General features: G+C 38.1%; 1 protein-coding gene across 2 annotated transcripts in view; it reads left to right on the top strand.

Annotated features, from left to right (window-relative positions):
* VAV3 (vav guanine nucleotide exchange factor 3) overlaps positions 1-23,781 on the top strand; it is a 156,708-nt gene that overhangs the window by 33,837 nt on the left and 99,090 nt on the right. For both annotated transcript variants that reach the window (XM_032696978.1, XM_032696979.1), the window contains exons 3-4: positions 22,723-22,781; positions 23,473-23,538. In XM_032696978.1, coding sequence (XP_032552869.1) covers positions 22,723-22,781; positions 23,473-23,538 — 125 coding nt within the window. The remainder of the gene's footprint in view (positions 1-22,722; positions 22,782-23,472; positions 23,539-23,781) is intronic.

Raw genomic sequence — 23,781 nt, 5'->3', positions numbered from 1 at the left:
TAAGGGAATCCCTCTCCCACTTTGACCTGTTTGCTGCCTGGGTTCTCTGCTTGTCTTCCCTCTACCTGTGCTAGGATTTTGAGATTTAAATGGCACAGGTATAAAATCATACTGTCTCTAGAGCCAAATAGTATATGGCTATTACAGTTACTTGGGCCTATTAGTCACTGATATTTTAGTTACCTATGAAAAGCCTTAAAAGGCTGTTGGCAACATTGGTTTTTCCACTTAACTTAAAACGGCTTGGTCTTGGATTTTTGGACCAATGTGCTGCTATTTTTGTCATCAACAGTGCAAATTAAATATTCAAGTCAGAGATAGAAGTCAAGTGCAGTTGTAGAGCTAAAGGATTTTTACTCACTTAATGATCCTGCACTGCCTCTTTTGAGTTAGGGGCCATTTACTTTCAGTTGATAATGCTCACATCTGCTTGTAAGTATTAGATGTGAAGTAAAAAATGAAGTAGATGTCCTGGTGGTTTATTTTCTTGTTGTTTGGGGGTTTTTTTTGTTTGTTTGTTTGGGTTTTTTTGGGGTTTTTTTTGTTTGTTTGTTTGGGTTTTTTTGGTTGGTTTTTTTTTTTTTTTTGGTTTTGTTTTGTTTTGTTTTGTTCCTGTTTAATTATATTTTATGTTTTGTGATGAAGGAAAAAAAGAGAACTTGGTGGCACTGCGTGGTCTCAGCTCTGGGGAATACCATTCATTGCACATCAGCTTTTTATTTTCCTAACCAGAAATTGGGTAAACCCAGTGTGGTCATTGGTTGTAGTTTCATAACTAATTTCTCCACAACGTAGGTAGAGAAGAGTTGATCTGATCCACGGAGTCGTGAGCTTATAGCAAAGGCTTACAGTAAAGTTACGTTAACGTGTACCATTACCATTTGTTGCTACCCAAAATGCCTGGATGTTTTCCTATTTTAATTAATTTTACCTCATGGTAGTCTCAGACTGGACTTTGCATTGAGTTCAGAACTTGTTTTATGAGTGTGTATGTTTTTAAGGTGTTCTCCATTTCAGATCTAAATCTGTGTTCTTCATTTATATACTAATTTTCTGGAACAGTGCCTTCTGACATGGTTGACTGAACATTATTGTTAAAACCATGAGAAAACACTTGCAAGTCGTGTTCAGGCTTTGCTTTGTCTCCTTTTGCAATTTACATTAATAATTCTAGGGACAGAATGAATGGTCTGGACTACACTTTCTGTCTGCTTGTAACATAGTCATATGTATTCAAATCTAATATTTCATTAAGCCACGTGGTCTCAAGTATAGTCTTTCTACAGGGTTGTTTTGAACACTTGGCTACTCTTGTATCTTAAGAAGTAAGCCACTATTGCTATTAAATGATGGCAAGAGACAAAGTGACAGAGCAGTTTTGGTTATCATATTTAAATGTAAGCAGGTCGAGGGCAGCCTGTGTTCTTGTCTGATGTGTTGAACTAGTACAGTATGTTCAGATTTTCAGGTAACGGGACAACAGGCTGTACAGGGTGCTTCAGTGTTGATGCACTTAAGAATCATAGAATAGTTTGTGTTAGAAGGAACCTTTAAAGGTCATCTAGTCTAACCCTCCCCTGCAGTGAGCAGGGACATCATCTGCTAGACCATGTTTTGTGGTGTCTTGTCCATCCTGACCTTGAATATGTTCAGGGATAGGGCATTTACCCCCTTCCTGGGACAACTTGTGCCAGTGCTGCACCACCCTCACTGTAAAAAATTTCTTAACTTTTATTTAGTCTAAAGTTGCTCCTTGTCCTGTCACAACAGACCCTGCTAGAAGGTTTGTCCTGATCTTTCTTTTAGATCCCCTCTAAGTACTGAAAGGCTGAAGTGAGCTCTCCCAGCAGTTCCATGTCTCTGCTGTGTTGAGAATTCCAGACCTGGATGCAGTGCTCAGGATCTCAGGAAGGTGGAGTGGAGGGACAGAATCACCTCCCTTGACTCTCTGTCCATGCTTCTTTTGCAGCCCAGGACATGACTGGCTTTTTGGGCTGTGAGCATGCATTCCTGGCTCATGTCCAGCCCCTCATCCACCAGCACCCTCAAGTCCTTCTTGGCAGGGCTCTCCCAATCCCTTCACCCCCCTGTCCCTCAGCCATCTCAAGTTAATTATCATGCAAAATGGGGTCTACTGTTATTATTGAAAAATGCATACACCACAACGTTGCTTTGGATTTAAGGACTGAATCTTCATGGTCTGTAGTTGGTGGCTATGTTTACTGTAAAAGTATTCATTTGTCACTTTAATATATGTCTTATCTGTTATGTTTGTTGGGCCTTTTTGCTCTTGTCTGGTTTTATCTGCCTCAACCCATTTTTCTTCTGTTGTGTATTTTCTGGTTTTGGACCTATCTAAATCAACCCATTTGATATACTTCCATTCTAGTTGTTGACTTGAGACTTTATTAAAAGCTACAGTAGAGATTCTGAGAAGATATTTGATCAAAAAAACCCCAAAAGTCTGTCTTGAAATATATATAAGGCTGTGTTTGAGATACAGTAGGGTGCTTATTCAAAAGTAGTACTAAACTGGGCACCCCCTTTAAAATGGGAAATGATTTTATGCATGACATAGATAAAAAAATATTAAATTCCTTATTGGTTTATCCTTGTAGAGTTTTGATTACAAGAAACTTATCTTAATTACTATGGTACTGTTAAACTGTTCTTCCCTGATGTTCCTTGTAGTTCCTCTGTGCCTGGCCTTTTGTCTGAGCAAGAGACTGACCCAAGCAGTATGATGCAGTACCTGCTTTTCTTACTGTTCCCTGCAGTTCACTTTGAATCTTATCTGACTGCATCTTGATAAAAATCAAAGATTAGGAGGCAAAGAAGCACAAACAAATGAAAATGATGCTATGAACTGAACAATCTGAAATACTTATCAGTCCCCATGTTTCTTGCCAAATATCTCTTTGTTGTGTGCATTAATGATGACAGCAAGAGTTCAATTGGCTTGATATATTATTATGCCTAGTTTTAAAATAGTAAATTTGATGACTTTTATTGCTCCTTTCTAATATGAAAAAGTTAAATAATTACTAAGTGTAATTGCTAAAGTTCTCTGGTATTGCAAGATGGCTCTTAGCCCTACCCTCTCCCCTCTGCCTCTCTTCCCCCATCTCTCTTGATATCATCAGTTTAAAATGTAATTGAATAGTGTCTGTGCTAAACCTCCACCAGAGAGATTTGGGCTGCTCTTGAACTCTGAGAGGCACAAATTGCAAGCTAGAGAGATGTATCTTAAACTACATCACTTAGGCAGTTTTGGGGTTTCCTCTGGAGAGTCAGGCATGTGTAAGTTTTCTCAAAGACAATGTACCAGTGACATCATGGGGCCACACCTGGGAGATGTTCGTGTTCTGGGGAAAAGCCAGACCATGATTTTTCTGCTCAGTCCTTAGAGTTCCCCCAGTTCGTGCAGGCAAGGGGGAGACTGCATTCAGCTGTTTGTGGTTGGTAGTTGTGTGTAAAGCAAAAGTGTACTTGAGTGAAAAGTCACAAATAATAACCTGTTTTCAAAGACAGTGAAACCATAGTTGCTCTTTGTTTCTTTGTAAGTATCCAAAAATCAGGGTCTGTTTAACCTGAAGAATGCTTTGGTAGTTAGATTGGTTGTAATTTCATTCACTCGACTTTTTCTGTCCAGTTTCAGTAGAAAGTGAAACCTGAAGTGAATGGTTTGCAGCAGAAAACACCATTTGAGTATTTCATAAAAAGGTGTGAGTTAATGAGAAATGTTCACAAAATGCGTTAGAGGGCTTACACTTAACATGTTGGTGACAAGGCTAGAGAGGTGTTTGCTAATTAAGGATTGTGTTCTGCAGTTCTTAATTCTGACACAGTAGTTGTGTTATGAATAAATGTCAGCTGCACAGCTGCACATCCTTTTGGAAAGGATGGATGCTTGAATAGTTTAGTAATGGAAAAATAAGTCAGAAGAGTGTATTCCAAGGTATTTATCTATAAATCTGAAAAGCTTATATTGTTTGTAGGTGATCTTGTTCCTAGCAAGACTATCTTGCTAGGAAAACTAATGCATCTTTCTGTGCAAACACTGAACATATTTAGGGATGTGGCTTTTTCTTGTCGAAACATGTTATAGCATAAATGTGGGATCTTAGGTTTTGGATCTTGAATGTTGTTAACTTTGCGTGAAATGAGATTTTTTTTTTTTTGGAAAAGCTCTATTAAACAGATTGTTTGCATTTTCATGGCTTTCTTTATGAGATTTTGAAGGTGCATCATTGGTTATTGAATACTGAGTATTTAACTTCCAAAATAACTATTCCATAACTAAATAATTCAGTGTAAAATTTTATGACAAATGTATTAGCTGATAAACTTAGCAACTGTCTTTATTTACAACTGTTTTTAAATACATTGCCAAGTAGAAAGTAATATTACAGAAGAAATAAAAGTATTGTCAAATAAAATTATTAGCAAAAGTGAAATTAAATGGCACATTTTAGCTACTGTTAACCTCTACAAGTAAATAAGTTCTTAGATTTCAACCAGCTACAGTTTAAAACTGTAATATGGCAGCATAGATCTCAAGAGCAGCTCATAAAGAGTTCTTAGGTAGTAGGTACACTGTACCATGCAGTAATGTAGTATTGATACTGAAGGAGCCAACAAAAGTATATTATTTGAATTTTTTGAAAGGTACTATTCTGATAATATTTTTGCATGCAAATTTTAATATAATAAAATTCCCGAATTAGGGTTGCATATAGGTTTGAATAAGTTGCATATAGATCTTCAAATGAAACTGTGTATGTGTAAGGGACACTTTACAGAATGACTTCAAAAAAACAATTGAGGGCTAGTTCACATAAGTATATTTCATTTCCCAAGTCAGCTTTAAGATGCTGAAAGGTTTGGAAGGTTTCTAAAGTAGAACTGATTTGTGCAAAAATGCAACAGAGACATTGTGCAAGCACACGATGTGTGCTTCATGCAGTGGCTAATTGATACTAGCCGAGTACTTCAGTGTACCAGATAATCCATTTTTTACAAAAATATGTGAATTACTTGAGGGAGGATTTACTGCTTGTGCCCTTGAAGGAGAGTAGAACAAAATATTGACTGTAGGTCACTGATGGATTGGGGAGTGTCACACAAATTCCCTTTCAGCCTTCACTGGGGTTAGCTGCAGTCCAAAACTCACAGTGCAGTTTAAAGAGATGCTGTTGATTTCGTAGTGACTCAGTAGGGCATAATGTAGCTTTTCCTGCCTCCAGTGCTAGACAAAAATAGATTAATCTTCCTGAGTGCTCTGAGGTACAGCACTATGTGTTTTTAACTGCATGCCCTCGGGCTGATGTACCTGAATAGACCTGGGGAGTTGCTTCTGGGCTTGGGGAGATAACTGGGAGGTGGTATCAGGAAACACCTCACAGAAGACTTGGAGAATAAAACAGGGCATGAGGAAAGGAAACAGTGCCAAGCTTGTGGCAGCCTTGTCCAAAACGTTGGCTCTACTTGTCTAAATATTATCACTATCAAAGTCCTGGTAAGAGGATGTAGTTTGCATGCAGTGTAAGGATCTCATACGATGTATTCTTGCCTTCAAAAGCGAGGAACAAGGAGTGAGACTTAATTTTTTTTTTTTTTTTTTTTTTAAACCTACAAGTTCTCTTTCAAATGCTTTCCTCACTTGGACAGGCAATAAATAAGAAATAAATAGCTGTTTGAAACAAATGACCAGCCAGGAATAGCTGTGCAGATTTTTAAGATTATTTACTTGGCTGTTGCAATGTCTTATGCTTTTGTCTTATCTCTTGCTAACCACCAGTTTGTTTGAAAAGTACTGTGTACACTTATGTATATATATTTACACTTCTGTTGAGATTTAAGCACTTGTGTATATGGCAACCTCTCTTAGAACTTATTTGGTCTACTAAATATTGGTGAGTGATGTAGTTTTGGGTTTATTTTGAGACCGAGTTTTAGTGTGTTTTGATTTGGGGAGAACCTCCCTTAGAACTTTTCAACTAGCTAAAAAGAAATTTGAGACAAACTGAGTACTCTATGTAGTGGATGGATACAGTCTGTGATCTTTGGGAAACAAGCATCATTATGAGTCTTAATGCCATCATACCGTTTTCAAAGTGGTGAATACATTTTGTATGTGCTCGCTTGGAGGCTGGATATAGGCTGGATATAAGATGGTTTTTCTCAGTTCCGTATTTTGTGGCGAAAAGTGTTTGTTGAAAGCGTGATTGCACCTTATTAGAAAATGAACAGGTTTTTCCTGGCCAAATTAGTACAACGTTGCTTTAAATTAGGACAAATATTTTTATTTATATTAATATTAATAACGCATTTTAGCATGTGGTTTGTCATTAAAAAAGAAGATTCTAAACCAGGCATATGATTTTAAATAAATATTTTACTACTGTCTCACGTTACAGACATTTTCCTTATAAAATTAAACAAATTGGAATATGAATTCATCTCTTTTTCAGACCATAGGAAAGAGTTCCCATATCTAGCAATACGATATCAAGATTATATCAGGCAAAATTTAGGGAAAGAACTTGAATACTAGGAACTTAAGCATAACATGCACTTTGATTTTGAACTCTGTAAGAGTAATTCACATTTACATTTTGGTGTGGTTTTTTTTTTTTTTTTTTTTTTTTTTTTTGTGGAGATTTACCACCCACAGATGGGTGGCATGAATTTGGAATCTGTAGGAGTCACAACCAGACCGATTTTGAATCTTGCCTTTGTGTGTATTATTAATTAGATTAACCATGCTCATGCTGAATGTGGAGTTACATGGGAGTGCATGAGAACATTTCTATTCAAATTGTGGGGCTTTTAGGTAGTTCCTTCTGTCTGTTGTGGAAGTGACTAGTCCACTTGTGCCTTGAATAGTCTGCTAAACACTGGGGAAAGGTGCTACTTTCAGACTTGACATTAACAAAGCAATAATCATACCAAGTAGCAGAGTGCTCTGACCATGGGCCGTGGGCTTTGCACAGCAGAACTCCCAGTTTCCTTCCTCTGTGCTTCGCTTTTGGTGCTGGCCTGTGTTCACCCTTGCTCTAGCTTTACACCTAAAGAATGTAATCTGTATGATCATTTCTACTTAATTAATTATGCTTCCATCACCTAATGTTTAAACTTGTTTTCTTTGGTTAGTTACTCTTTACTCTTCATCACTGCCTTGTCTCCTTTGTGGCCTTTATTCTTTGCCTTTCTCACCACTTTGTCTTGCAGTCTGGTGTATGTCCCCCTCCCTGCAGTGCTTTTTGGGCCTTTTCCATTTATGCATTTCAGATTTGTTTCTGCAGTGTTGTTTTGTCTCTTGATTTTTACTAGGAGAGTGGTCGTGTTGTTCCTGTGCTTATTTAAATATGTCTTCAGATTTTTCTGTGTAGCAGATAAGTACTTGCTACGCATAAGAAGGGAACTATAGCTCTATTGGAATTCCTGCAATTCAGCTTTTCTTCCTCTTGAACTTGAATATGAGGGTATCTTCCTTCATTTTTGACCTCTAAAGAAAGAAATATTCAAGTTTGGTTTTGTTTGCTTCCTCCTCTATCTGATTCAGAGCATGGTTTTATACATTTAACAGTACAGCGAGACTAGTCTTTGATGTTGTCTTGCACCAGCAAAACTCAGAAAAGGAAAAAGAGTTCTTAGCACTGATATTCTGATAAAGTTTTATTTCCTTTGTCTATACTGAAAAAACCCCTGACCCAGTACTCCAGAAATGAAGTTGCAAAGAAGGAACTTAAAATTTTGACACAAATTGTTCAATAAAATTATTTTAAAATTTATGAACAATAAGATAATGTCATTTATTTGGAAATACTCAAACGGAGGTTTTAATTTAGCTGTATATTTATTTAGAACCTTATTTCCTTCTCTTAGTTTTAAAGGAAATTGACATTAAACAGCAGTCAATGTAGGCATATATGAACTGCTGTGATGTCTCGGGAAGTCAGACCAGTACCACATTCACTTTTCCTGAATTTCTCAAAGTTAATTTATCAAATTACAAGATGAAATTAACTGATTCCTCATTTGACACTCTATAGTAGAGCACTGAATCTGAGAGGAGGGTTTAGCTTTTGATTTCTAATCAAATCAGTACTCACAAATGTGACTGAAAACTGCTAGTGGTGTTTGAATACAGAAAACAATACTTGTGTCATAGAAAAGAAGCCAATAAAAAGTACTTGAGCGTTAGCACTTTTTAGAAGCTTGGATTATGAACTCCAAGAGCTGATCAAGATCTTTATAGGGACAATGCTACATAGAAAGTAGCAAGAGTCTTGTGCCAATGCACAGCTCTGGGCTGACCCGGATGCGCTGTGCAAGGCGGGGAAGTGTAGTGTGCTCTGCGGTGTGTTTGTGCTTTTATGGTGCATTTCTGCTTGTGTGTGTTTGCAGCAGCAGAGACTCCAAGCAGTGCTGGCAGCCTGAGTTGTCTGAGGCATAAAAAGGAAAAAAGCCATGCACCCTCCCTCCCCCTGAGAGTGTTACAGATGTACCAACTTCTGGGAGTGAAACACTTTGGTGTGAAGTCAGACTGCAAGGCCGTTGTGACTCGAGTTACTTATATTCCCCCTTTGCATGGAGGAGGCTACAGCTTGGCTGTTCAGACCCTTAAGTTATGACCACCCTGGCTTTTTTCACTGGGGCTGCTGGTGTGTGTTCTGCTGTAGCAGGTCCTGTCAGCAAGGGCTACCGTGCTCTGCTGCTCTTGTTGCTGTTCTGTCCACTAGCAAGCGTCTGGGCAGTGCCAAGGGGCACAGAGAAAGGTCTTGTCAAGTGTATGGGTGTTATGGTTCCAAATCTCTGCCTGGTTCAGGGGGGGACAAATAGTGATATTTGCTGTAGAAGCTAATTTGGATGCTGCGGCATTGGTTTGTTTAATTTGCACACTCGTGCCTAATAATAGACAGTTTGATGCTAAAAGGCAGGGTTCATCTCCTGCTGTTGACGTAGATGGAGTATGTGCAAGTAAACCACCAGGGAATGTAGTCAGGATGTTTCTGGTTATGACTAAAAGAAAAGATGTGTCTGAGGAGAGTGAATAAGAGTTAGTTTTTTCTCCTTAGATATTTTTCTGGGAGTCATGAAAGATGCTTTATTGCATTACTTTGTTGAGAATGAAAAGCCAAAAAGCTGTTATTTTCTGAGTCATTTCCCAGAAATGGAAAGTGAAGATGAATACAGGTGCTGGTTTAGAGGCAGTTGTTTTCACAAGCTTGTGAGAGAAAGTATTCCTTTCGCCAAGTAAAAATAATGTAAGCTCATGGGGAAACTGACCTGCTTTCTATGCAGGCTCTAAGTTAGAAGATTACTTGAAAAAATTTTCAGTCCTCTAATATGAAGCTAGGAATCTATACTTATCAATATTAGATCTTGTTCTGCTGTTTGTGTGCACACTGAAAACAAGTTGCTCAGGCAGGGAAATTGGTCATTCCAGTAGGTATGGTATCAGAGTAACTACTGTGTCCTTGCTTGTTTGTAAGTGCAGAGCTCTGGGTATGCAGGGGAATTGAGGTATGAATTTGATAATGTGAGGTAAAATGTCAAAAGCAGTCAGCATTCTCAAACTCGTGTTGTGACTTGGTGCCGCTGTATCAAAGGTGTTCAGTAGGAAATAATCCATCTGACAGTGCCTCAGAACTTATGATGCCTTTAAATTGATCCATGTTAGTTCACTTGGCAGACTGAAGTCTTAAGGGAAAAAAAAATGCCCTTTCTGTGAAGCTCCTCAGACAGAGGAGCCCTGAACTAGCAAGACAGTGAATCCTGTCAGAAGCCCTTTTTCCTTGATGTTCTGTTGGATTTTAATAAGTTGTAGTAGGAGTTGTTCTGAAGCTGGAGACCATGTGGTGCATGTTCTGAGTGTCACAGACATGGGAAACCTAACTACAACAGTAATCAAAGATCCACTGAAAAATAAAACTTGTACTACAGTAGCCTGGCCTGTTTGTTACATATGTGACACTTAATTTTGACTGAGAACTAGACCTTCATCTTAGTATAAAATCAGTAGTTATCATTTGTTGTATGTAGGCCTTAAGGGCTTTTCTCCATAGTCTACAGTGCAAGTGATAATAAAAAATGTTGTAAAGGAGTGTTTTTTAATGGCTGTATTATTCTTGAACTATAGTAATTAAAATTTGCAAAAGTTAAATCTAGTTTTAGAACAAATGCTGTGCCTTGTACTGAGCTGATCCACATAGCTCACAGAATCTACCTTGTGTGTGCTCTGCATGCTGTAGGTACCTCAGCTACAGCAACAAGCTAACAGCATTAATGCAGCTAACAGAGGAGGTTTATTATGTTAATGGTTTTGTTCCTTTTTGTGGAAAACCTGGATCATCTTTTTAGAAACAAATCACCACTTTCTTTGTTCTCATTTTATATTTCATTTACTTTTCAGATTTGCTTTCCGTTTTCTTATCTTGTTTTCTATTTTGAGGTAATGTTTTTGTAATCTCAAACCCTTTCAGAAGCTGACAACATCGATGTCTTTGAATGAGATTTTTCCTCTTCCTCCATTACCTCACCTTCCTTCAACTTTCTCACATCTTACTCCTTACATCTCTCATATTTCCCAAAACTTCAATCTCTCCAAATCCTCTGACTTGACTCTTGTCTGAAGATTCCATTTCATGCATCTGTCTCAGTTAAGCATTGCTTTATTTCACTGGTTTTAATGCTGTCTCATCCTTACTATTTTTGGTATGAGTGCAGTAAGGGAATTTCTGTGCTGTTGGAAATACCTGTAAGCAGTAAAATTAGTGCTTGCCAAGTAAAAAGGGAGATATATTGAGGGTCACAATTTTAAGGAGCATTACAGGTAATGTGGCATAAAATGACAAGCTGTAATGCAGAATAGCTTTTTTGAAATTTCACCATTAAGGCTGTTTTTCTCACTTTAACATTCTTCATCCTGTGTACATTTTAACCAATCTCGGTTTTAGATCTGACGTTTGATATATAAAAAAAAGGTAGAGATGTAACTCAGGTTACGTATAAACTACAACTTTCAGTTTGAAATTCCCCCACATAGACATTTGACCTGTGAAATTTTAATGCTCTTTAACAGAAATATTGCCTTTCACTGCGACCATAATACCTGTGACAAACTGCCAGGAGAATATTGGTATCCTTTGAGGTTTATCTTTGATGTTGTATGTCAAGTAAAACCAGAGCACTTACACAAAGTTGGTTGGTTGCAATGTATTTTTTTCCCAGCATTATCTCCCCAAAATGACTTTGTGCATTAACTGCAAAAGACGTGGGGGCCTGTTGTTCATAAAGCACAGCATGGTGTGTTATCCAGGTGCACCTGCTGGCCTGCAGTTGCTGTTGCATTTGTTCAGTGTAGGCCACTGCTGCGATTGACTGTAGTGGAACTAAAAAACACTTAAGATATCGTGTGTGGTTTGATCTCACTGTATTGGACTGAAATGCCCAATTAAATTTGTGTCAAGGGTTTCATTGGACTCTTTTATGTGCTACTGGTGTTTTTATGATGAACAGTTAGGACTGAAGTTGTCCTTAGATGAAATTTTATGACCTGTTACCAGTCTGGGATGCCTTCAGTTCTGTCCTCTTTTACAAATATTTTTAAGCACAATTCCACAACAAAGATTTGGAAATGCCTGTAGGCCCTATAGAGTAAAAGGGAGGTACAGTCCTATGTGCCCTAAGAAGCAATCTTAATGTCAGAAGTTACTGCCTCTCCTTTGCTGCTTCTGTCATACCTCTTGATGTGGCAGAGGTGGGAAATAACAGAGGAGCTCACCTCCCCTTCAGAATAACATTTTAAGAAATTGGTTCCTCCCTCTCTCTCCATATCATTATGACATGACCATGCTTACAGTTGGGTTAGAACAGCTCAGACAGCAGCAAACTGAACTGCAGAGCAGAAATAAGTGGGTAAAGAGCACAAGGCAGAGGACAGAACTTCCTGAAGTCAATAATGTGGGTGAAATCCCAAGTGACATCTTAATAGTAGATATAACTGTATGGCTAGTGATAGGTATCTGTGGTTTGCTCTTATTTATTACAGTATCTATTATCTAAAATACATAGTATTATCCCCATTCACATATTTTAAGAACTCAAAATTTTCTTTTCAACCATTAGACAAATGAAAGCGAAAGAACAACATTTTTAAAAATACAGAGGAATCCCACTCTCTCTTGCTTGTGCAGTTCTGCAGTGGCATTTTGGAAGTGTAGTAATCTTTCTGAGGGGAAAGATAAATACACAGATATTACACAACCTGAAAACTACTGCATGTTCAAGGCAATAAAGCAGGAAAATAGTTAAGCAGTCTCAAATAAAAATAGCAAGTTAGTTTCTCTCATTCATTTTGTAATTTTCAGTATAAGGATCCAGCTCAAGGAGAATTGGGTACAAACATGATGGGAATGTAACTATTTCTTCATATTTTCTTTCACTACTGTAAGCATAGTTATGTTTTTTTTGTCTAAATGAACAGATGATTAGGGAGAAAACCAAACCACTGTGCTTATCAGGTTTCTGTAATAGAAGCTGATAATATGGCCATTTTCATTGTAGAATGTCTCCTCAAGTTTGATTTTTTTTTTTTTTTTTTTTAAATTTTGTATCAAAGCTGTTAATTTTTTAAATGAGTGGAAGACAGTGGAATGTCAGAGTTATGCCATCCAGTTTACTGCATATCCTTTTGTAGTGTTGAAGGCAAGTGCAATGCTGTTCAGTCAGTCTGATCCTTGTCTCTTCTGGTGGAGTAGAGAGATCTCTGAGAGTGTGAGACCTGAAAGATAGTTGTGGGCTTTTGTGAGCCTCTCTGAGTTCAGAGTTGGAGGGTAATTGCATCAAAGAGAACAGCTCACTTCCTTTTGCAATGCCCACTACAGCAGGGCAATTTTTTTTCTTGAAGAGAATAAGGGGACAGACAATGTGTGTTTACGCCTCATAAATATTCCTATCTTCAGAGATTGTGTACTGGAGTAAATTCAGTTCATGATTCAAGTGGGACTCGGTACTGTTCAGCAAAACCAATGCTAATTGGATTTATATAGTCAATGGTTAAATTAAATTCAGAAAAGGGAGAAGCGTGGCAGTGACTGGTTCACTCAAGACAGGAAGAGAAAGATCTTCCTCTGCTTTTAGCAGAAGAGAGGAAGAAAAGCTCCATTGCACAGCCGCCTCTGAATATCCTTCTTACTAGGATCAAAATTGACAAGGAATCTGTTTAAATATTGAAGTGAAATAACACAGTGGGAGTGAGGAAACCACATGTCACTTAAACTGCAGGATGCATATCCAAAACAGTATTGGAGGTGCAATCAATAATGAATATGAAAGCACTAATTTCCTTCTAAAACATTTGTATGCCAATTTCAAACATCCAAGGTCAAGAACACGCACAATGTGTATAGATAGTGTATAAACTGGTGATTGCAGTTTAGACAATTTGCTTGCTCTTTTCAAAACGTGTAAAAACAGTCTTCTGAAGTCTGTTAAAGGGCAGTGGCAAAAGAAATGTAACTTTAGAGAACATACAGCACTGATATACGTCCATTCCTATTTAAAAAAAGCTGTTCAACACCTGATAATCATTGATAATTCACTGTTCAGTCATTAGGGATTTTAAAAAGAATGCTTACATTTAGGAAAAAAAAGAGATTGTATTAAAATATCCTGTTTAAAATGCAAGAAAAAACTGTTTTTTCCATGATTGACTACTGTTTTGACCCATATAAAATATGGTAAAAAAATCATGGTATCATCAATAAGAATGCTCAGAAAACACTGAAAACAAACACTTGATCAAAGCTGAATACAGTTTGAAGATGGTATTTCTAAGTATAGGTTATCCTACACTATCCTATTCAGTCTCCGTCTCTACAGGGGTAGTATGCTCCAAGGCAGCTTGCACTCATGCTGTTAGTTACAGTGTTCAAGTGCTCTGTTCATACATAACACAGTAGTACTTAAAGTAAGGTTGTCATTCTTTAAGCAAGATCTTAAAAAGGGAAAAAAAATAACAACAAAACAGCAGAAAAACCAACCCCAAATTTAACCCCGCTGAAGGCATGGTGAGGGCTGGAAGGTATTCATAGAATCAAAACCACGAGCTGCAGACAGGAAGCAGCTGCTAGAACTCCCTCCCCTCGTGCCTGCTTTGGGGAGTCTCTGGGCCATTTGGACAAAATTAACCAAGAGATAAGCAGGACTGTGCTGCTTGTGCAATTTGGACTTTTTCAGATCCTTGTAAGAGCAAAACTGTCAAGGGAATCTTTCATAATTTTGGATTAGCAACTGTAGCCTCATCACTGACCTCAAACTTGGAAAAGAATGGGATTTGAAGCATGATTTGTGTTTAATGTGCATACATTTGTGTCCATAATTGAATATTGATTATTGAAGACTTGCTCATTATGGTCCTAATAACATAGCATTGAGTTTTATGGATTCCTGGAGAGCATTTGGTTTTGTTTCTCCTCCTTTAATGTTTAGGATTCATGTGTGCAGTTACTTATGTCAGCCAGTCCCACTTTTCTAGTTCAGGAGTTTGCATGATCAGACTTATCACCCCTGATAAAAGGGATAAAATGTTAAAAAGTGTGTGCAAAAGGGGAAGGAGGACTTTGGTTAGTGAGGGGTCCAAGCAGCCCTTTGCTATTGTTGGAAACAACATTTATGTTTTTAACTACTGACCTAGAGAAAAATGCTATGCATACTTTACATCTGTAATGTAAACATGTGGCATCAAGTGTTGCTTGGTCTAATTTAGAGATGTGAAAAGAAAACAACAGAACTTCATTTTGGATATTTCTAACTTAATATCAGATGTTCCATTTTTACTAAAAGAGGTAATATGCTTGCCCTTAACTTGTCCTTTCGGATATCAGGTCATCTGTTCTCATATCTTCCAGGGCGGTTTTTAAAAATTGTGTTCTCCTGTCTCTCTGTCTGTGCCTGCTTTCCTGGTGCTCAGTTGCCCTCCTCACCTCTGGTTCTTACAAGGCTTTGGAGAAAACATTGCATCTTCTATAATTGTTGATTCCCCAGGGCTTTTGAAGCCCCAGCAGTTTGCATCTCTGTAGTTAGCTTATCTACAACAGAAGGAGGCAACACCCAGGAGGTTTTTTTGTCTTGGCTAGTTTTTTGTTTTGTTTTGTTTTTTTTCCTCTGGAAAAGCTTTCCTGCCACTTTGTTGTGAAGACACTGTGGAGGCACTGGAGAAAATGGGTACTGGAGGAGGCTTCCCTAGGGCAATGCGTGTATGGTATGAAGGTCGGCATGCCTGGAGCCAGCAGCACCTCTGAGCTCTCCTCTCGTAGCTGGGAGCTGGGGCTCAGTGCTCAGAGGAAATGCGCATGACTGCCAAAACCAGCTTTTACAGCAGTCTTACCCTTGCTGCTTCTGCATGAAAGCATTTGGCACCTGGTTGCAAACCTTTTTTTCCAGAGTTGCTGGCAGGCTGCTGTCAGTCACACAGACTTGGCTCGGGGTCGTGCATTTCTCTACCATGGGACAGTTGGTCTGTTTTCCTTACTGCTATTATGCCAGCGCTAAACCTTGATGGGAAAGAGGGATGAAGTAGTCCTCAGATGTGTTTCCTGAGGATGTAGCCCAGTGGAAATGGAAGAATGGACATGGAACGAGAGAGGCCAGAATCAGGGTAGCTGAAGGTAGTGTCGGTGGGAAAACAGGCAACATCCCACAGCTGGCGATTATGCTGGTGGAAAGTAAATCTGTTGTAAATCTGAAAGTAAATCTAGCTTTCCTTTGGGTTACACCTATCAGTGCTCTACACCTGAAGCTTGGATTTGATTATTTCAATGAGATGAAAATCGGTATTTGTTTAATGAGACCCAGACTATTACATGTCTACCTGCTAGAGGTCTGCAGTCTGCCGAGTTCCTAAGAAGATGTTGGTACAGGTGCCAGTTGGTGTAAATTGTCTTTCACATTGTTGTGTCTGTATGACTTCAATTCTTCAATGCATGCTATCACAGTATTTAGTAAAGGTGTATTTGCACAGCTGGTATTTCAAATTTGCTTTTTGTTTTTAAGGGCCTGTTAGAGGTGCCAGTATGGAAGATGAAGGTTTGCTTTTAGGTCATGTTTTTTCTTCCTTTTTTTTTTTTTTTTTTTTTATTTGTCTCTTCTCCTCTCCCCCTCCCCCTTTTCCCCCCCCTTCTTTCTTCCCCCCTTTCTTTCTTTTCTTTTTCACGAGTTTTCATTTGTTTTGCCTTTTGGAAAAGCCCTCATCCTTTCTCCTTCCCTAGAGGCTTGTGGTTTGATTAAAACTAACCTGAACCAAAACAGACTACTAACACAGTACCTGAACAAGGCAGATGGAGAGAAAACGTTCAATTTAACTTACAAACATACTTTACTTGGAATAATATGCTCATTAGATCAGCAGCTGTGTAATCACCCTGGAGTTGTCTAGCTACATCTCCTTTTTTTTTTTAACATCTGTTAACCAAGTCAAATGTAAATTTAGCAGTTCTTAGAGGTCTTTTGGTTTGAAAGTTAGTGATGAATTAGTGTAAAATATTAATATATATTAATATGTCTTCCCCGCCTCCCCCTTTCCTCCCCTCCAAATGGAGTATTTATCCAGGGCTGTCCAGAGCCTGGTAAACTCCACAGTAGCAAATGATAAACCTTCTTCCTTAATATAAGTAATTTGAGAATATGTATAGCAATTTTCTTATCTCTGAGTGACAGAGACATAAAATGATGATTTCTCTTTCTCCTCCTCCTCACCAATCTGATGTGTGAGTGAAAACAGCTTAATGGAAACTCACTGAGCATGTGGGCACGACTAGCAGTTCTGGCTTTAAAGTGTCCAGGATATGTGGCACTGAAAATTGACCTCATAAGAGCCCTACCCTTGTGATGCAGAACATATATTATTTTGTGTTGTGTAGGAACATGGGAGTTGTATTTGCATTAGCCTTGATTTTCATAATCTGCCAAGTGTATGCACATATCCAGATAATTAATATGTGCATGTACACATCTCAAGACTTCCTACCTTTCAATAATCCTAATTTGAGTCTCTAAAATGGTGAATTTCTCCTGTGAAATGAAACCCTTTTATATTTTTCATGCCAAACCCAATATGCCCTTCTTTCAATCAAAGGTTTCAAGTTATAAAAGGAAGACAAAAACCCAGAAAATGTAACATAGCCCTGATAAGTAATCTAAAGTATGTGTAAGCATTTTATATTCATGGTTGTCTTGCTGATAAATTTTACTTGGAAACCATTTGGAAGCTTATGTAGTATTTTTCTCGTATGACAACATATCCTTTATTAAATGAGCAAATGCCTTTTTTACAGGCTTTTGAAGAAATTGATTCTTGAAATGACAGTGGTTACTTACACTGATACTGCATGCACAAGTGAATGGTGCTAAGATTTTGTCAAGCATGGGGAGTAAAGCATCCTTCCTTCTGGGTAACAAATTACAGGTGTGCTCACTTCTCTGAAAAAGCAAATAGCAACTCTGTAGTTTCCTTTGAGAAGGTAGGTATCTGAACCAGTGTTATGCAGCCATCAGGCTCTCTTCATGGCTAGAGTTAGCTTAAGAGTAGTAACAACTACATGTAAACCAGGTATTTTTATAATCTACTTACACTGCTACACTTCATTATAACTCAAAGTCAGCCAACCAACCAGAACTATTTCAAAGTCTGTTGATAAGGGGCTATATTAGACATGTAATTACAGATTTAAAGTTTTCTTGAACATAAGAGTGCTCTTCCAACCCAGAGGCTGGAATGGAGACAGACCATGGCCAAGGAGCTTATCAGCTCCTCCGAAGGATTAATTTTCCTGTATAGTTGAAGATTTTTCTTCTTCCAAAATTTGATGAAGTAAAATAAGACCTGTTTATGAAGAAACCCATCCGAATGTGTCAAAAAGTAGGTTGGTATTGGAAACATTTTTTGTTGGTAGATAACTGCTTTATGTTATGCTAGTATGTTTCCACGTGTCTGCTAAATAAATTCACTTCAAGGGAGGGAGTAAAGCTAAGTTTTCAACAAGTTGCAATGTTCAACTACTAAGCTAGATGCCCAGACTTTGAAAAACTACTTGATGCATAATACAGTTGTGAATTCTTGGTGACTTTTACCATGTCTAAAAAACACATCCTGATTTAAGTGCCTACATAGAAGCAACTGCTTTGATAATCTAACCACAAGTAAGTCTTTCTAGGTTTTACTGGCATAATCTGTGAAACTGTTGCCATCAACATTTGTTGATCACATAATATTTTGAGTTGAAGTAAACATCAGAAATACAAATATGGGCCTAGTCCTTACAGCAGCTGTCAGAAGCAAGGAAATGTTGCCTGTTTGGGGAGACAGTGGGTTGCAAAATGATTTACTTCCGTTTCTTCTAAAAGTGGAAAAGTACTTTTAAAATGTACTTCATCTGTTTTTTTTAACTGCATGATTTGCAAGTTCTTCTTTAAAGAAACAAGATTAAAAAGGGACACCACCAAAATATAAAGACACATTTTAAGCTCAGACACACCACTGCTATAGGAAGAAGTAAAATAGTCCCTCTAGTGTACTACTGCTGTAAGCAGGCACAGGAACATCTGATGTGATTTTCTGAAGAGTATGGCTGCAGGAAATTACAAAATAGTGTTTTGGCAGGGGGTATTAAAGTCCTTATATAAATTGGAGACTCTGACCTACAACAGTAAGTCAAGTGAAACAATAATAAATAATAAGCTGAAAAAAATGCACTTAGAGTAATTAATGAAGTAGAGAGTTAATATGTAGTGTGAGCAGTGCCTGAAACATGAATGAGGAGCAGAGCCACTCACCTGGGTGTGAGCTGAGGTGTGCTTCCTCTTTCAGGGCCATAGATTTGAATTTCATGTTGTATTTTGCATAAACTGACTATGTACTGAAAAACAAACTTGGATGTTCGTATCTTCTTGAAGTGAGCGAGACTTTGATGTGACTTCTAAAAACTTGCTTAATCTCTGTCTGATGGTGTTAGGGAGTGCAAAGGAGCGGTACTGAGGTGGGTGCAGTGAGGCTTCCTTTTACATCTGGAAGTCTCTTGCTAACAGCTCTCAGTGTTAGGTTCCCTGCAGGAGAGTTACAGTTACTAAGTTTTCAGTGTGCAGGAATGTGACGTTGTAGAAACATTTCTTTTTTCATGTGTCAATGCTACTCTTTACTCAGCATCTGTTTTTTGCTGACTGTTCCAAGTAATAGTGTGTGCAAAGGCTCTGCAGCCCTTTGTGCAGTTGTTTATCACGGAGCAGAGCCAGGCATGGAAACCCTGTTGTTTTGAACTTTGTACAAGCAAGAAGTGCTACTTTTGCACTTAAAATAAGATCCAGTTAAGCCTCATTTAAAGGTACTGGAGCATCGGTCAGAGTCCTTGCTGTGGAAGAAAACTGGGCAATCATTTAGTGTTAAAAGGGTAAAAGGGATTAAAGTTCTGCTGAAAGGAAGAGAACAAGGCAAAAAAAGCACATGAAAAGCATTAAATTGAATGTTATGGCCTTTAATGTGTATGGTACATAGTAATTTTGGAGTTCAGAATTGCACTATATTATAGACTCCTTCATGCAACTGTACAGGGCTTCAAACTAGCACTGTTCTGAAAACCTCCTGAGTCTTTTCTTTGTGAGTTTGAAAATCAGACATTTTTCTGGATTTAATTTTGTTTTGATGAATGACTATTGAAATTCTGATCATTTGTCTGACAACTCAGCCCATACGTAACAGCAACCATGCACATGGACCTTGAAATTTGGGGACACTTAATTGTTCCTGCAGTGGCTCGGAACCAAACAACGGAAACTTTGTGTGGAAGGAGAAGCTTTCTTTTCCTCACTTTATGTTGGAGCAAAGACATTTACATCTATGTGATATTGAAATAGTGTGTTGCCCACAAGTGGTAGTTTCATGTGTGATTACTGGTGTGAGTATTCTGGACATTTTCTCAGAATTCTTTAAGGAAACCATAACTGTGAGAAACACACCTCTCAGTAGGCACAGTTCTGTTTCTTGACTGAGTGCTGTCTTAAGCTTCGGTTTAGTAAAAGTGGTCAGTAGGTGAACATTACCTTTTCTTCTGTGGAAGTTATGTCTGTATTTTAATCTTAACTAAAGACTGGTGTGCTTAATGGTTTTAAGTTCTTAATTGTGTTATTTTGAAATAAAATAGTGATCTCTGCCCATTACCTTTCCCGTTTTTGTGATGCCAGTGTGGCCACACTTTGTCACTTAGTTCTGGAGAACGCAGTGTGTGTCTGGTGAGATGCTGACAGCTGTTGTATTGATGACCATTTTCTTCTTACCAGATTATCCAGTGTTCGGTTTCTGATAGAGATCTGTCTGTTGACTTCCTAGCTTGTTAGTTTGCTCTTTCTGCAGTGCCAAACCACCCCCCTGCTAAGAGCAGTGAAAATTATTAGTAGTCTTTTGTTGTCTCTAGTCATATAGTTCCTTTCTCTGTCCTTTTCTGTGTGCATATTCTCGTAAACACTCCTCTGGCTTCCTCAGTGTCTGTGGGTGTCATCGTGTGTCACCATGCCCATGCCCTCCAAGTCTTCACATCAGTTCCTGAAAAAGGTTTTCTATTCCTCTTAATTTATAAATCTTGCTTTTGTTTGTGTTCATATTGATAACTGTAAAATGTGATTTGGCAGTACATTTTGGGAATAATATTTGCTAGTTACTCACCTAAAATTCATAGTTTCCTTTGTACAGCTTGGCTTTTTGTGTTATTTTGAAGCAACCATAATTATCTGTGAAGAGTAAGCTGTACCTCTGCTGGGTTTGATTATTCTAGATAAGTGAGAATCCCTCTAAGGAAAATGGTCTGTGTGGGTGGAATAGTTTGCAAAAGATTTTTTTGTGTGCTGGGAAGTAACATGTTAAAACAAGAAAGGGATATTCAGTTCACCAGACTTGCCCCCCTTTGTTTTTAGCATTAAGCCTCTTTTCCCGTGATTTTGCCAATTAATGTCCACCCGTCTGTTAGATCATTTTGCCAGCTACTGAATTTTCAGTTAATTTATCATACTGTCTTGTCTCCTGTGGCTTAGCAGTCCTTGCAACCCTGCACTGGAGTTCTTGCAGGTGTGCAAAGGCAGGTTCTGGTCTGGTGTGGAAACCACAACTCCCCTGCAACAGTAACACTTTGTAAAGGAGTGTTTTTTCCCTTTTGACCTTTTGATTACTGTGAAATAGTTTTTAATTAACTTTGTAATTTATTCAGTCAACTTTTATTCACAATTTCTAAAACTTATTCTAGGCCATGTTGCAATTCTTCTGTTCAAAGGCAATATGTGCCCCAACCTTCGATTGTGTTCATAGCATATTTATTTGTTTTTATAATTCTTTGTCTTTGCTGTAAGGCAAAATCAGGTTTTCTGTGACGTTCATTTTCACAGCAGCTTACATGAACCCCAAATGTGCCTTTAACAGGAGTAATTTAATGTTGTTAATTCTTAATTTTACTCATCTGCATATTAGATATGATTCACTTTGGAGGCTTTGTTACTTTAGTTTAAACTCTGTAGTTTGTGATTATTCTCTGTGGTTTTTACTTTGTCATTCTCCTGTGTAAACATGTAATTTTCATTCCTTTGAGAGATGCACTTTTAACTCTCTTTTATGGTCAGGGTAGTCTTGTAGTTAAAATTTCAAAAATAAACAGTTGAATTTGTAGACATTATTCCCAAATGCCTGTGAAATGTAGAATTGCTGTACTGAATTTTGATACTGCTGATAAGAACCTTCTTTGGAGATTTCAACCTAATATGAGTTTTAAGTTGAAAAGATCCAAGCTGAAACTTCTGGGAATTTCAGGGGAACCTTCATTTGAAGCATAGAAATTCAGACAGGGTGTCATTTTGGGTCTTTCTCTCTCTAACAAACAAGACTTGCCAATCTGATAGTTCCCAGTATACCAGAAAATACTTGTGACATAGAGGACATGCTGGGCAGAGTCAAAATAGGTTTTGTATTATTACAGTTGCCAGCAAAACAACTCCACCTTTGTGACTGTATGTGTGTGTATCCAACGCTCCTTAATGCTTCCCTCGCTTTTTGTATAGCCTTTAGCACTTATAGTATTTTCTTAGAATGAGACCTTCCATACTGCTGCCATATTCTAAAGAAAAGAAGGCTTCAAGGCTCCTTCGTGCAGCTTTGGTTGTGGGGCCGATGGAAGAGATCGATGAGATCGATCCGTGCGCTCCCAGCCTGCCCTGCAGGGCCGCCTTCTGCCTTGGCCTCTGGCTCCCTCTGCGGGCCACTGTGTGCCGAAACTCAAATCCATACGATTTTCTTTCTGGAGCTACAATAAGAATCCCAAATATTTAGCACAGTCTGTGAGATAAAATTTGTTTACAAGTGCATCCAGGTCCAATTGCGAATCGAATGTCTGATTTGTGACATATATTACCCGGTTTTAAATCCACTTAAATTAGCTTTTACTTTTAAAGAAGAGTTCCCTTTTCTTGTCTTTGCGGTTCCAACACATATCCCAGTACAAAACCACCTAGGACCAACTAGGGGGAAATCCGTGGAAGTTTGGTGCACTCAGTGTTTGACACAGCCAGATTCTCTGTCTGTTTATATAATTTGAAGTAGTGCTGCTGATAATAAAGCAATAGAGAACAAAATGTTTTATTGCTTCTGTTCTCCAACTAATCACAGTTTGTTTCCTTCCTCCCCAGGTGATAGAAACACTTTCAAAACTTTCTCGCACTCCTATTGCATTAGGCACGGGAATAAGGTATGTTATTGCTGTAATGGATGGTGGGAGTAATGCCTCTGGCATGGTGCTCCTTGGAAAGGTAGTTAGAGGCATTATAGGCTGTGTCCCCCACTAAGAATTTCTCTAGTTGTAACCCATAATACCCAGTGGCAGCTAACCAAGGCTCTGGACCTCTGAGGAGTTACGAAAGGTATCTTCTACCTCTGGTACATTTACTGAAGTGCCTGAACTCTGTATACTTCTCGTGCTGAAACTTGAGGTGAACAAATGAGCAGCTAGTATTGCAGAACTTGTGTGATAGTAGTGACACAGGATCACAAGTCAAGCTGATGCAGTGCTGATTTATGTAAAGACAAAGGGGTTTTCTCTTCTTTCTTCCTCCAAGTTCGTGAAATTCTCATTTTCAAAAAGAAACCAAAAAACCCACAACCAGACCTAATGTGACAGTTTTGCTGATTTCCCCCCCACTTGAAAAATGTCAATGATGTGTATTAATAGTGATTCATAACAAGCCCCTCCAGTAGGATGTTTATTATATTGTCAGTTCACATATAGGAGTCTAAATACATATATACTGTTCATCGGAGAAAGAGAGGAACATACACATTAGCATGCAGTAATCTGTGTGAAAATCTTAGAAACCAAACAAAATCCCACTGTATGACTAGGCTAGTGCTGTGTATAATTAATGCTATATTTCTTTCTATAGGCCCTTCCCTACAGAAGAAAGCGTTGATGATGAAGATGTCTACAAAGGTCTTCCTGATTTAATAGAGTATGTTGTAAATATTTAATTATTGATTTTGGCTTTCAGTTGCATGCTGTTATTTATATGATGTTATAGAACACATAGTGTTAATGAAAATGGGATATTTATTTGATTAAAAAATATTTTGTTAGCAGTTATGCTGACCAGGAAGAATTAATTATGAAAGCTTGTTTGAATAATTGTGTTACATTTGTATATGTAAGGAAGCTTAGAATCAGATTCTGTTTCATGGAGAGGGCTGGTAGCAAA

The sequence above is a fragment of the Chiroxiphia lanceolata genome, chromosome 9, assembly GCF_009829145.1.
Source record: "Chiroxiphia lanceolata isolate bChiLan1 chromosome 9, bChiLan1.pri, whole genome shotgun sequence".
NCBI classification, from domain to species: Eukaryota; Metazoa; Chordata; class Aves; order Passeriformes; family Pipridae; genus Chiroxiphia; species Chiroxiphia lanceolata.
Note: the sequence above shows the minus strand (reverse complement) of the source record. Positions and strands in the feature narration are given on the sequence as shown.